Source organism: Panicum virgatum, chromosome 3N, assembly GCF_016808335.1.
Source record: "Panicum virgatum strain AP13 chromosome 3N, P.virgatum_v5, whole genome shotgun sequence".
Taxonomy (NCBI): domain Eukaryota; kingdom Viridiplantae; phylum Streptophyta; class Magnoliopsida; order Poales; family Poaceae; genus Panicum; species Panicum virgatum.
The window spans coordinates 30,265,428-30,279,424 of record NC_053147.1 but is presented as its reverse complement, the minus strand read 5'-3'; the positions used below and the strand labels follow the sequence as shown (position 1 = coordinate 30,279,424).

Sequence of the window (13,997 nt, the reverse complement as noted above, 5' to 3'; positions counted from 1 at the left end):
TCCTCCACCTGCCCCGCCTACTGCTGCACGTGCAGGAGCCTACAGCCATGTAAGCTGAGACCAGCAATACATATGCCATTCAATTAAATACTAATTGTATTATTATGTTTATTTTAATAAGATTTTCAAAATAATATCACAATTCAATATACTTAGATGGTTTTCTAGTTGGAACAATTTGAGGGTAAAGTTTAAACCCGTATGCTCGCAAGAGTGGAACAATTGTTCGAACTTAAAAAGTTGAAAATTGTTCTGAAAACAATGTTCCAAAAAAAAGTTATTGTGAATAAAAATACAGATATTCTAGTGAAAAATAGAAATTGTTCTGAGAATAAACAAAATGTTTAAAAGATAACTGTTCGGCAGAGGCCCTAAGCCCCCACCCATCGGCCCACACACGCATCAAGCGTTAACCGAACGGCCCAGCAAGTCCAAAACCCCCAATACGCGCCCTGGCCGCACAGGACACAAAGTCTCCAAGCTACTCAATTCCCAACAATCTCGTCTGCTCGAGTCTTTGCCCTTTCTACAGTTCTCAGAGGCGACCGGCGGGCGATTCCTCGATCCCGGCCCGATTCCTGGCGATTTCTTCATGCTGGTGTCCTCAGCGGCACCGGTGTGAGTGAAATCGCCGTGGATTGTGGCCGGTGTATATATCTATTCCCTATAGTTTGTAGTTTAGGGTTTCCCAGGTCACCGATGTGGTGTACCTGGTTATCTCCTCTCCAAGGTGCGGTGGTGGATGACGGCGGCGACGGTGATGGGGGCCTCGGCTTCTGCAGCATCGCATCTTGGAGATTTGGGTTGGTGCTCTTCCCGGTGAGTAATTCGTCGGGAATATTTTCTCCTCCATGACTTCTCTGGTGGTCTCTGTGGCGGCGGTGTACAAGGTCTGGTGGTGCTTGTTGACTGTGTGGATCACCAACTCGGTGTTTTATACAGGGGATTCGGCATCGATGTGGTTTTCTTCGCTGCTTCGTTATGCGTTGATTTCGGATTCTCTGTGAGCTTCTCTTCATCAATGGTGCCCACGTCGTCAGCGGCGTCGCTGATCTTGTAACTGACGGCATGGCTGCTGGAGGTCGGAGGATTGTTTTGTCCCTCCGAAGTGGTTTAGATGGTCTTGTTATCATCTGTGACTGCTTTGTGAGGTTTGTTCTCCACCTGCTCGTATGTTCGAGCTGGTGTTTTTTACATCCCCTTGCGGGATTGCTGCTTGTCGACTAGGCGGTGCCGGTGAGGCGACTGGTGAGTGGTGACTGAGCCTAGTGAATGGAAGGACTGCCCGGGACATTCAAACGATAAATGGCATGTTTTTAGTATGCTACTGATGGGCTTTGAAGATCTTTTCGTCGATTTGGGTTCCGGCTGTTAGTTTCATCCTGGGTTCTTCTTCATTGCGGGAGATGGAGAAGGCTCGGCTTGCGGCAGCGACGGTCGGCGGCGGCGAGGATCGCTGGGTGCTCTTGCTTTGGACTTTTATGTAATTCTTTATTTTGTCAGGGGTGCTCTGTTTAAGGGGATGGATGTAAAAGTTCTATGATAATAAAATCCAACCCTTTCTCTCAAAAAAAACGACACAAAGTCTCCATTACATCTTGCGACGCAAGCCACGTACTACGTGTACTACTAAACCATCGTAGCCGCGGCTTAAGCGCGCGCACCATCGCGGAATCATCTCGTACGGGCGTCTCGCCGGGGCGACCCTGATCGAGACGCAGGAACACACCAATGCAAGCAAGAGAGGCCGGAAGCTAAGACGAGAGAGAGAGAGACCCCAGCTATCGATCATCGATCCAGAAAAATCGATGTCGCGCGGGTTCGGATTCCGAAGGCCGCGCTCGCCGCGGCGGTGGGGGCGTTCGGCTGGTGAAAGTGCAGGGACAAGTACGAGGAGATGGTCGGCGCGGTGAAGCCGACCTCGATCGTGGCGCGGCTGTCGCGGCTCTCGGACGGCGTCCGCCTCCCCTCCTCCGCCTCCTCCGGCGGCGGCGGCGCCGAGGACCGGCGGCTGAGGCAGCTGGAGGAGAAGCTCCGGGAGAGCGAGCGGCTCGCGGCGGAGTCGCGCGGGGACCAGCGGAAGCTGCTCGCCATCGTCGAGGACATCCGGAGGCGCCTCGACGGCCCGGCCATCCCGACAGCTACCAGCACGAGTTCCCCCCGCTGCCGCCGCCGCAAGCAGCCGCAGCCGCAGCCGCGGCGGCCTTGAAATTAATCTAATCTCAACTGCCGATGACTTCGTTTAATGCGTGTCGATATGTATAATAAACCCTAGGTATTAATTTGGTAATGGTACGAACGTGCCTCCTGTACTATTGATTACTGCTCCTGGTTTTCGACCGTGCATTGTTGTGACCGTTGGGTGTATCATCACGAGAAGCATGCATGGCGTGCGTGTACTAGTGTACGAGCCTGCACGAGTTGCTTCTCGCGTCATCAGCTGCAAACGTCTACGGACTACGGTGACTGAATCTGTGTGTCCTGGTTCTCCGTGCAGTTGTTGACGCAAATCTCAGTCAACACACGAATGCGCTAGATCACGCGGTGCGAAGAGGGGCTCCCTGCAACACCTCCTCCGTGGAGCGGTCAGACCAGTCAGAGGGACTGGTCAGACCGGTCGCCGTGCAGAACGGCGACGATCCTACGAACGCTCACCCGGGAGGGACCCCGTCGGGGCAAGCGCGTGTAGGGTTGCCCTAGGCTCGGCAGGCCAGCTAGGGCGTCCTCAAACGCCATGGAGACGAGAGAAGAACAGCATGTCGAGGTTGGAAAAGTAGGATAAAGGTAAAGATCGATATGTTTTTGATAGATTCGATTGGGTTGTTCCCCCAATCGGCCGTGACCCTTTATATTTATAGGGTGGGGAAGACTTACCCCGCAAAAAATCCTATTTACAGATCTAAATCTATTAAGAACCCTAATTACAGTTGGACTCCTTCTAGACCGGTCAGACCGGTCGGATCCACCGGTCAGACCGGTCAGACCTTCCGTTGTCGGCCCGCCGCCCGCATCGTGGTGTGGCGGCGGAGGCTCCCGCGGCTGTTGGGGGACGGCGGCGCCGGCGTCCGGTGCGCGGTGGCACCGGCGGCCCTGGCGTGTGCGCGCCGTGACGCGGCGGCGACGGCAGCACCTTCCGTGCGGCGGCTCCGGCGGCAACGGGCCAATTTTGGCCTCTTGCGGTGTTTGGTCAACCTGCACTGCGGTGGGTCGGCAGCGCCGTGGTGGTGTGTGCCGAGAGCGGTTTGCTCGAACGCTTGCCAGCGTCGCCGTGGTGGCGTCGTTGGCTGCGACCGTGCGATGGTTCAACAGTTACACCATGATGGTGGGGCTGGTGACGCCGGCTGTCTCTTTTCATCGCAGTTTCGATGCGGGTGAAAACCCATCTCTTCTTGGGACGGCATCGATGGCACCATCGGCGTCATTTCCTTCCTGAAGGTGATTTCGAGCATCTCTGGCTCTGACCTAACTCGTGTCCTGCATGGTGGCTTCCTAGGCTTTGGCGGCTTCCAAAGGGGCTTTCTTCTCTTTTTTTCTTCCTTTCTCTGTTTTTTAGGGTTGTGGGGGCTCGTGTCGATGTCCCAATCCGACCGGGTAGAGTTCATGGCGGCTCGGGTCGATGTCCCAATCTGACCGGGTGGAGTGTAGGTTGTGGTGGCTCGTGTCGTTGTCCCAATCCGACCGGGCGTTGTGTAGGTTGTGGTGGCTCGGGTCGATGTCCCAATCCGACCAGCTAGAGTTGAGTGAGTTCCGGTTGATGTCCCAATCCAACCGGCCGGTGTTGTAGTGGTAGGTTTTGTAGTTACGTGCAGTTTTTGGGCCCAGTTTATCCATAAACAGGGTCAATTCTCTTCTCCTTATTAATATACGGCAAACCGCAAGGTTCAGGATCTTTCGGGAAAAAAATTATCAGATGCTGTTAATGTAAATTGTTGGTGGCTTCTACTCCCACTATGTCAAATTTGATCAACTTTAACCAAAAAAATACTATACTAAATTTGTTTCATTGTATTCACCATCAAATATATGTTGATAGTGCATATGTTGGACAATATATATAGTTGTTAGTATATTTTTCTATAGCCTTGATCAAAGTTTGTCAAATTTTACTTTGGATATATAAACATAATACAACATGTAAATAAAAATAGAGCGAGTATGTTTGGATTAGTTGGAGCTAGTGGTTAGCTAGAATTAGCTTGATGGAGATAAATAGTTGACTATGCTCTCTTCATTCCAGAATATACTTCCTTCATCCCAAAACAAGTCACTCTAGGATTCAAAATTTCTCTAAAAAAAAAACAAATCACCATATCCTATTTAGAAAGTGCATGTTCATGCAAAAATTAATTAGTGTCAAATATGGGTAATAAATAGGGTCCAACATGGTCATTTTAAGTTCTTGTTAATCTATCCTAGAATTTTTAAGAGAACTTGTTTCTTGGGACGGAGGGAGTAGATACGCCTAGATTTTTCCCAAGTTAGACAACATTTAAACCTTGACTATTAGTAGCGATTTAGCAAAACATCATGAAAATTGATAACATAAAATTGATATTAGTTAATTTTCTCGAACCAATTATCATAATATGTAATATTTTCCATTCTAATTAACTATTTTTCAATATGTTATAAGTTAAAGATGAAAATATTTGACTTTGAACCACGTAACAATCTTTTGGGACGATGGTTGTAGTGGTTAGCTGTCTAGTTGAGAGTTAGCTAGACCCATTTGAATGAGTTAAATTTAGCCAGATAGCTCTATTCACGGGTGGAGCTAGCTAGGTCACCCATCGCCTAGGGCTAGGGCTACTCCATGGGCGGACTATGCTGGACTGAGCCTTCATGCTATGGTACACTGTAGTGCGGAAGAAACGGGGTGACGACTAGAGCCATGGTCCTAGTGGCCCGTCACACTGATCCACTGGCTCTATTTAGGTGCATCCAAACAGACTCTTTTTTTTAAAAAAATTTTAGTTACACTTTACTCTACTGCTTCACTTTGGCCCTTTTAAGTGCATGCAAAAGCACTAGTTTACCTTCTCCCCTCTCGAAGCCTCTCGTTCCAGCTACAGTTGAGAGATGGCGAATTAGGCGTCGCGGTCACCGCCGGTGGAGGCGGCGGTCTCCTCTGCCTCCGATGGCCCGCTGGGCATCTGGAGGTGGCGGAGACGGTGGTCCTCTTGCCGGCTGGTGGGTTTGTCCTAGTTTAGGGTTTCCTAGGTCTAGGGTTTGGTTTCCGGTCGGGGTCGTCGAGGCGCAGGCGGCGACGCCGGCATGGAATAAGTCCCCCCCCGAGCTCTGCCGCGCCCTGCTGGTGTTCCGCTCCGACGCCGGCGGCGAGTTCGTGGGGGTGGGTCTCCCGCTGTGGAGTCCCTGTACAGGAGTCACCCGCCAGTGCTTCTTCACTTTCGTGTGCGGTGAGGTGAAGAGCAAGCCGGTATTTTGATGCGAGGAAGCAGAGGAAGTTGCGGGTTGGTGCCTAGATGGAGGATGAATCGAGCTCGAGGATTTCGTGGTGGTGGTTGCCGTCGTCGACGAGCTTCGGTTCAAGTTGGAAGAAGCTTGGGGTGCGTCCCTCCGGCCGATTGGGCTATCAGCGACGGCGAATCTCATTTTACGAGTGTCTACTTTGGCTCAGTTCAAAGCCACAGTGCGTTGGAGCTTCTTCTGGCCTAGGGATGGTGGCGGCGGCCGGAGTTGCAGGCGCCGGCGCCGGCTGGCGTCGGTGGGTTTGGTCGCCAAGGTCAAGCACAAGGTCTAGGGGCTTCTGTGTATTTTCTTTTTTTTCTAGGGACCTTTCTGCTTGTTGGATGGAGCTGTTCTCTGTATCCTCATACGATGTACCTGTTCATGTTCTGATTTTTGTACTCCTTAACCTTTAATACAGGTATGTTGTGAATAAAAAAAAGCACTAGTTTACTCCACATTTTGTGAAAAATACTATTTTGAATTGTAGCAAATCAGGAGCATGCTTTTCATAAAAGGCAAACTAGCAAGGGTTCTCTATCCATATTAAGGAAATGTAGCTAGAAATTCAATTACTAATTCGCAAAACCAAACCAAAGTTGGACAAATTGACTAATTTGTATAGCTTGGTATGTGTTTGTAGCTATGGCACACACCACACATTGTAGATGCAATTTCTAACTAATTCCTACTGAAGATACGAATTGCAATGCCATTTAGATAAGTTAAATGGGAACATATCATGTGCAAACTAACCTCTCCGTGCAAACCGTGCAAACTCTAATCTGGACCACCAGATCAACATCCAAGGGACATGGAGGGATTGAGTAATTTTACAATTAACCGCCTGCCCTTGGATTGGGTAATCACACTTTTGCAAATCCCCCTCCCACTCCCTCTGTGCCCCCCTAGATGTTGATCCGGTGGCTCAGATTAAAATTTACACGGTTTGCACGGAAAGATTGATTTGCACCTGATATGTTCCAAGTGAAAAAGAAAAGAAATATACTGATCCTATAACTAGTATAGTACACCATCCTACTATATGATCTAGTATAGTCTGCTACCTGCTACAATATACTACGACGGAGTAGTATATACTCCCCATTTTGTTTTTTGATAGTTCTATTTCTAAAATTAAGTTATTCTCTTTTGATAGTCCTATTTGGATTGGCAGCTTCGAAATGGTATGTATGACCCTCTAGATAAAAAAAGATTGGTGTATGTATACTCCTTCCGTCCCAGAATAACTGCACGTATGCGGTTCAAATTTTTCCCCAAAATAAACGTCAACATAGGGTGTCAGACCTAATATATGCATGGAAGCAGCAGCTAGCAGCGGCAACTGACTGAGTAGTGTGGAGCACCTTGGAACCAGGGCTGGCGACGTGGAACTCATCCTGTCCACACATTTGCTGAGCTTGCTTATTTTATTTACAATATGCGTTGTTACTTTGATGGTCTGTCGAACCTGTATACTGGCAGCATAAGGGCAGCAAGGTAATTTTCCACCTCCATTAAGTTGTCACGTTTGAACCTATAGGTGCGGTTATTGTGAGACAGAGGGAGTATGTCTATATGATAATATCGAAAATGAGGAGTTATAAATAATAAAATCATACTAAGATATATTTTTATGAATAGGACTATTACTAATGTTATGGTAACAAGTAGTATAAAAGAACAGAGAGAGTACGATACTGCACCTCGAGATGCTCCGGGACACCGGGCAGCTAGACGACGACACGACCTCCCCTCTGCTCGGCTCGGCCAGACACCAACGCGCCCGGAACTCGCGTCGAGTCCGGCCTGACTCAACTCGAGGCACCAGACCTTTCTCGAGAAGCGCACCGTTGCCGTTCGAGGAAACGACGACGGGCCGAGCCGATCCGTCGTTGCTCCCGGGGGCCCAAACCCCAATGCCGATCCGTCCATCAATGCCGCCGCATCCTCGGATTCCCCTGCGCCCCCGCCCGCCTGTCTCCCCCCGAGCCGGCCCACTGGGCTCCACGCGACCCTATCGCCCCGGCCCCGCGGCCCCGCCCCGCCCCACCCCACCCCGGCTCCACGCCAGCCGATGCCGACCCCCTTGCCATTTCAAATCCCACCACCACCCACGCGGCCACGCCGCCCCCAAACGGTCACCCGTTACGTACGCTTCGCTGCGCCGCGCACATCGGACCCCTCGCCGTCGAGCACGGCCACCGCCCCGACTGACCGATCCGGCAGGCGGAGGGCGCGGCATGGCCTCCCCCAACCCCGACGCCGCGGGGCTGCAGTCCGTGGCCGCGGCGGGGGCAGGGGAGGGCTCGTCCTCGTCGTTCGGCGCCGTCGCGGGGGCGATCGTCACGGCGGGGGAGCAGGCGCCCAGGAGGGCCCTCGCCGTGCGGAAGGAGCGCGTGTGCACGGCCAAGGAGCGCATCAGCCGCATGCCGCCCTGCGCCGCCGGGAAGCGGAGCTCCATCTACCGCGGGGTCACCCGGTACCCCCCTGCCCGCCCCGTCTTCTTCCTCTCCGTCTCCGTGGCGCTACTGCTACCGACTGGGAGCTTAGGCAGCTGCTAATCGTCTGCGCGCACTTCGATCGAACGGTTCCTTGGTTGAATCTCCCGTGCTAAATCCTTCCGTGTGGTCTGGGACTGCCATGTTGTTCCGGCGATTCGGGATCTACTGTTCGCTCGCGATCCCAATAGCTCCGTAGCTCCGGTGGCCGGAAGTGAGGCTATCTCACGTCCTCAAGCAGCTTGACTCGTTGTGCTAAGCTCGCTTGACAGCGTTGACCACCGATCTTAGTCAGCATGCTGTCTCCATTAATTTTGGCAAACCACGGGCACATCGGATTTCGGCATGGTTGTGGTTCAATGCTGTTTTGTTTCACTGTTCATATTACCTAGGGTTACTTAACCACGTTTAAGACATCGAAATGGGATCTGTGATGGACTGGTGGTGCTTGTGGTTTTGCAGAGGCTTTTGTGGTCGTGTCGAAATGGTCTCCTACTCATCTGCTGTTGACTGTTGCTGCATGGGTGCTTAGTCCATGTAATATATAGAATTTTGAATTTTCCTGAAGCAATTTCGGCCAGGCTTGCCGAATCGAATATTTTTTTTCTGATTCTCTGCGTGTGAAATATTTATGTGTTAGAATGATTTAGCTCTGTTTGCTGCTGCTACCAGCAATTTTAGCAGCCAGCTTCCTCTACTAATACTTCTGTCATGGCTGATATAAATGAAACTTTTATCACCTTTTCTCTGTTGCTTGCTATGGCTGTAAATACTGATATCGAACTGACCTTGATGACTCCTCAATAGGCATAGGTGGACTGGTCGATATGAGGCTCACCTCTGGGACAAAAGCACGTGGAACCAGAATCAGAACAAAAAGGGGAAACAAGGTATGCATGGATTTCCAATGCAGAGTTGTGGCAGTTGTTCGTGTTCTTGAAATTCTGAACATATTGGAATCGGAATATGTGCATTCTTGTTTCTTACAAATTGATTACATTGAATATATAGTTTGGTTGGGTTTATGTTGAGATCAGGTTTAAACAGATTAATCTTCTGTGAGCTAGTAACTTCTTCCTAATATCATACATTTTGGTTGCATGTACCGTGTAGTCAAAATTTTAATACTTTCCCATTGATATCTTCTTGAATATTGTGTTTGATGATTTAAATGAACTGAGCACATTTTCCTCTGGTTTTGCTTATAAATTAATCTGGCAGAGTCAAACCTCAAACCTACATCTTGGAGACCTTGCCATGTCCAAAACGACATTTCTTTTGGTGACAGAAAGGAGTCTTTTTTCAATATAACACTTGACATCAAACATGCTTTCCACCTTTCCTGCAGCAGCGTGAATCAATTGGGTTGTTAGAGAATAATGATTGTTCTTGCATTATGCCATAATCACGACATGGATGGAAGTAAAGAACTATGCCTGCTGCTGTTTCCAACTCCTATCATTTGTCTGTTTATTTCATATCTTTGGGAAATGCATGACTGTATGTACTTAGAAATACGATTTTCTTTCTAATATTTATTGCTGTCTCGTTAATCTGATTTGATGGAAATGTTTCTTTTGCATGGAAAACTACATCACACAATTGGTATTGCAGTATATTTAGGTAAGTGGCATCCTGGTGTTAACTTAATTTGCAGAGTTGCTATGTTTTTTCTTAATTATTATCTTTTCTGTGTGCAATAACATAGGTGCATATGATGATGAAGAGGCTGCAGCAAGGGCCTATGACCTTGCTGCATTAAAATACTGGGGAGCTGGAACGCAAATTAATTTTCCAGTAAGTCATTTATACTTGTGTGCTAAACTGATTGCGAATCTTGTTCTTGAATTGATGTAAAGTTCCCCCACTTTACGTTAAGATTATTTTTTTGCCATTAGAAATTGTTTAATTCAGTGCTTGTATATCATGCTTGCACTAAGGTACCTGCTGTACTCCTTTCCTATTCACATAATTAACGAGAAATACACTTCCCAACCTTAAAAAAAAAGAAGACCGGCAGGGGAAGAGCATCTCTTGGACTTTGCTTTTAGAAGAAGCCCAGACACAGCTGGTCTAGAAAAACGAAGGCTGCCTGCCCAAGCGGCGCTCAGCAGTTGTAGACAGTCTGCACAGCCAGGGTCCTTTTATTGTGCAGAACCCAGGGTTGAGCCCTGGTCTGTGGCATCCCACTGAAGTGCCCGATCATTGTGTTACAAGCGCCTCTGCAACTCTTCCCAACCTATACTTCAATTCTTATACATAAAATTCTATCATTTATTGTAAAATGGCATTAAAAAATGGATGTTTGCCTATTATAGTTGCACAAACTGCAGATGAGTGGAATGTCTTCTTTTTCCATGGTTCAAGTTGCTGGACTGGATGCTAAGAATATTCAATAACAAACGTCTTCTGTAGAGTGTGAGAACAAATGTATCGACACGTATAGTTACTTCATTTGAGACTTGCACATGTTGATGCCGATGAGTTTCCAATGTAGAGTGTTATGCATATTTTTGTTCCATGCTTTTTGTCACAGTAACTAATAGAAGTTATGCTATCTTTTTTTTTAAAAAAAAACTCGATCTGCGAGGGGCAAGCCACCCCCGGGCATTGCATGTAAGAAGAGACCTTCTCATGCAGGTCGAGAAAATCCCCGAACCCCTGCCCCCGCCCATACACCGGCCGCCAGACACCCGGGCCGTCGCTTGCCATGTGTAGGTTGCGGGGGCAGGCGAGGGGATTTTTTACCCCCAGCCTGAAATTCGCTCCCACCGGGATTCGAACTCAAGATCTGGGGGGTGCCGCCGGAGTGACTAGACCAGCTACCTAGCGCCCTTTGGCTTATGCTATCTTTTTTTCAGACTTATGTTTATTATATGTTTGCTTATTTAGGTCTCCGACTATGCAAGAGACCTTGAAGAAATGCAGATGATCTCCAAGGAGGATTATCTCGTGTCTCTTAGGAGGTATATTTGTGCATTTCTGTTTTAGTATATAGATTACTTTATTCTGATTAGGCACTGACCAGAAGGTCCATGCATTGCAGAAAGAGCAGTGCCTTCTCCAGGGGGTTGCCAAAATATCGTGGGCTTCCTAGGTATGTGTCAGCAATGGAGATCCTATCCATGTTAGTGGAAACTACCTTTTTCATTCTAACCCTTGATTCATTCTTGATTAAAAAAGGTACAGATGGTACCTCTTTTATTAGAAAGATTTGACATGACTCCTAGAAATATATCTCTATTTTGTATATCATAAAGGAAAAAAACCCAGATAATATAGTTACTACCAACTCCAATCCCTAAATTTGTCCTAACTACCTTGTGCTTTAATTTCTTAGTACACTGTCACAACAGTAAGTTCAGTGAAGTCTGAATATCGAAAATTAACAGTGATGAGCATCATCATGCAGGCAACTGCATAATTCCAGATGGGATACGCCTTTGGGACATTTACTTGGGAATGACTACTTGAACCTTAGTTGTGGTCAGTCTGTGAAGACTTCTACTCTGTTCTTTCTAGTTGTCAAACTCTAATAGAAACCCCTATAAGATTGTGTGACTAATGCTTTAAATTACTTTTGAAACTACAGGTAAGGATATCATGTTGGATGGAAAATTTGCTGGAAGCTTTGCCTTGGAGAGAAAAATTGATCTTACAAATTACATTCGGTGGTGGCTACCCAGGAAGACAAGGCAGTCAGATACATCAAAAGCAGAAGAGATTGCTGATGAAGTCCGGGCTATTGAAAGTTCAATGCAACAGACCGAACCATATAAGCTGCCCTCTCTTGGCCTCTGTTCTCCTTCAAAGCCCTCTTCAGCAGGCTTATCAGCATGTAGTATATTATCTCAGTCTGATGCCTTCAAAAGCTTCATGGAGAGGTCTACAAAATTATCTGAAGAATGTACCCTCAGCAAGGAAATTGTTGAAGGAAAGGCTGTTGCCTCAGTACCTGCTACTGGACATGATACAGCAGCAGCTAATATTAACATGAATGAGCTGCTAGTGCAAAGAGCTACTTACTCAATGGCCCCTGTTATGCCAACACCAATGAAGAGTACCTGGAGCCCAGCCGATCCTCCTGTTGACCCACTTTTTTGGAGCAACTTTGTCTTGCCATCTAGTCAACCTGTTACAATGGCGACAATAACAACAACAAAAACGGTTTGTTCCTCTCCCCAATAACCTAGATAAACTATTGAAAGATTTTTCTTTTTCTGCCTTTTCTGAATCTGACCATTGATTTACGACAGTTTGCAAAGAATGAGGTAAGTTCAAGTGATCCATTCCAGAGCCAAGAATGACCGCACATGATTACTGCAGCAGGATATGTTGGACTGGTATGTACGGACTATAAAATCTTATAGTACTTCATGTTTCCATTTCTTTTTAATTAAGTTTGGTTTTACATTTTCTACTTTTTATGTAACACCCAAATTGGGGTAAATGGAGCAGAAAAGGAAACTCCAGAAATCTATGAACTGTTTGAATTGTACTTTCATAAGAACATATAAGTAGCATAAAAGATTTTTTCCCACGAAAATTAAGAACAATTTTTCTTCCTTTCAAAAACTGGTGTTGTTTGTTAAAGTAAATGGTGATAGGTCATTAACATTATATTGCTTTAAAATTAGTTAAAAATTATCACGCTGTGGAATGATTTAACATTTATTTTTTCTACATCTTATCTGCATTTTAACTTGGATCAATACATGATTTTAGGGTCATTCACATAGAGATGAACACTATAATGTGTAACCTGTGGCAGTATGCATGATAACAAATATGCTTACAGAGACTTCACCAGGAAATTCATAATGTGCTTGCAGTAGCTGTAGGTTGCTGCCACAATTGATAGGTACAATGCACAAAAATAAATTAGATAGATAGCCATCATAAAAAACAACATAGTGATGCCTTGGAAAAACCAAAGTAGAATGAATAATATTGCCCCTACTCCCCTTAGCTTCTTGATATTCTGTTGTATTAGATAAAAACTTTGGACATTTGAATTCATGAACAGGTCAATGGCAACATTCTGTGCTTCAGCTGGATTCCTTTTGCCCAGCTTTTGATGTCAACTTGTGAGCAATACTCCTTGTGTATCCATACTTCATAGGACATGAATAGAAGGTAAGACAAGTGCAAGCATAGTTATGTAATAATATACAGTAGCTAGTTCCCTGAAAGTGAGATTTAGTTGTAGAGCTGTTTGTACATATTGCGGTGATTGTTTCAGCTAAGTCTCAACAGATTTGAGAAAGAGATCCAACAAAATGATGCAGCTTTAATGCTAAATTAGTTATTTTTGTACACGTTTCCAAGTTTTGAGCGAAACGGTATGCTTGCATGATCCCCATGGATAACTTCCTTTGCAAAAAGACTACTATGAATTTCAGACTACTTGTTATTAGGTTTGGAGATTTGAATTTGGAAGGATACTCCAGTTTTTGTAGGAGCTAAACTGACCCTTTGCCACCCAAAATATTTCTTAGCACTGCTTTGGGGAGGGACTGAGGACCAAACGTGCACTTGGTTGGAATTGAAAGCAATGCTAAGTTGGATTTAAAACATGGAGCAAGGTTTCAGCTCGGGCTGAGTAATATTTAAAAAGAGTTAAGTTGGATTCATGCCGTTGTAATTTGCACAGTTTTGAAAAAGATACCGCTACTATTTGATATTTGGAACCATGACATTATAATTTCAGCTTTGTTGGAGATGTCATTACAATTTGAATGGTATTCACAGTTAAGCGTCTTTAACAACACAAGTACTTATATTACATTGTCAAACATCGCATCTGAGAATGTAATCTGGAGCTTATATTGCTTAAAAGTATTCCTTCAAATCTGCTAAACTGCGGTTGTGTGATTCTCGCGCGCTCAACTTTTTCTTGTTTTCCACCTCACGATGTGTTTCAAGATTTACACACCGGCCGATGTTTTTGCCCCCTTGGTGATGATAAACTTCTTCAACAACTTTGGGTTCAGGGTGTTGGTTAGGGGACCCGAAGTTCACCATGTTTTG

At 46.3% G+C, this 13,997-nt stretch overlaps 1 protein-coding gene and 1 long non-coding RNA gene across 4 annotated transcripts; both read left to right on the top strand.

Annotated features, from left to right (window-relative positions):
• Positions 1–455: 455 nt before the first annotated feature.
• LOC120665634 lies at positions 456–1,575 on the top strand. The gene is made up of 2 exons (XR_005671256.1): positions 456–819; positions 943–1,575. It is a non-coding gene; the product is annotated as an uncharacterized LOC120665634 (long non-coding RNA).
• Positions 1,576–7,584: 6,009 nt separating this feature from the next.
• On the top strand, positions 7,585–13,681 carry LOC120665633 (AP2-like ethylene-responsive transcription factor SMOS1). 3 transcript variants are annotated; one of them, XR_005671255.1, is made up of 11 exons: positions 7,585–7,948; positions 8,775–8,857; positions 9,582–9,590; positions 9,676–9,764; positions 10,860–10,933; positions 11,014–11,094; positions 11,380–11,453; positions 11,560–12,134; positions 12,224–12,310; positions 12,994–13,103; positions 13,466–13,681. XR_005671255.1 is itself a non-coding variant. In XM_039945250.1 (10 exons), the coding sequence occupies exons 1-9, from the start codon at positions 7,710–7,712 to the stop codon at positions 12,272–12,274; spliced, it is 1,275 nt and encodes a 424-aa protein (XP_039801184.1). In that variant the 5' UTR covers positions 7,585–7,709; the 3' UTR covers positions 12,275–12,310; positions 12,994–13,286. The 3 variants fall into 3 exon arrangements, 2 of the variants coding, with proteins under 2 accessions (XP_039801184.1, XP_039801185.1); XM_039945250.1 differs by lacking the exon at positions 13,466–13,681 and having other exon boundaries at positions 12,994–13,286; XM_039945251.1 differs by lacking the exon at positions 13,466–13,681 and having other exon boundaries at positions 7,587–7,948; positions 11,014–11,064; positions 12,994–13,286.
• Positions 13,682–13,997: the final 316 nt, after the last annotated feature.

Bases quoted from the DNA above. Each gene is read 5' to 3' on its own strand.
- LOC120665633 (XM_039945250.1), top strand. From the start codon at position 7,710: ATGGCCTCCCCCAACCCCGACGCCGCGGGGCTGCAGTCCGTGGCCGCG. The intron at 9,765-10,859 runs GTAAGTCATTTA...TTGCTTATTTAG, and splicing joins GAACGCAAATTAATTTTCCA to GTCTCCGACTATGCAAGAGA. The intron at 10,934-11,013 runs GTATATTTGTGC...CATGCATTGCAG, and splicing joins TATCTCGTGTCTCTTAGGAG to AAAGAGCAGTGCCTTCTCCA.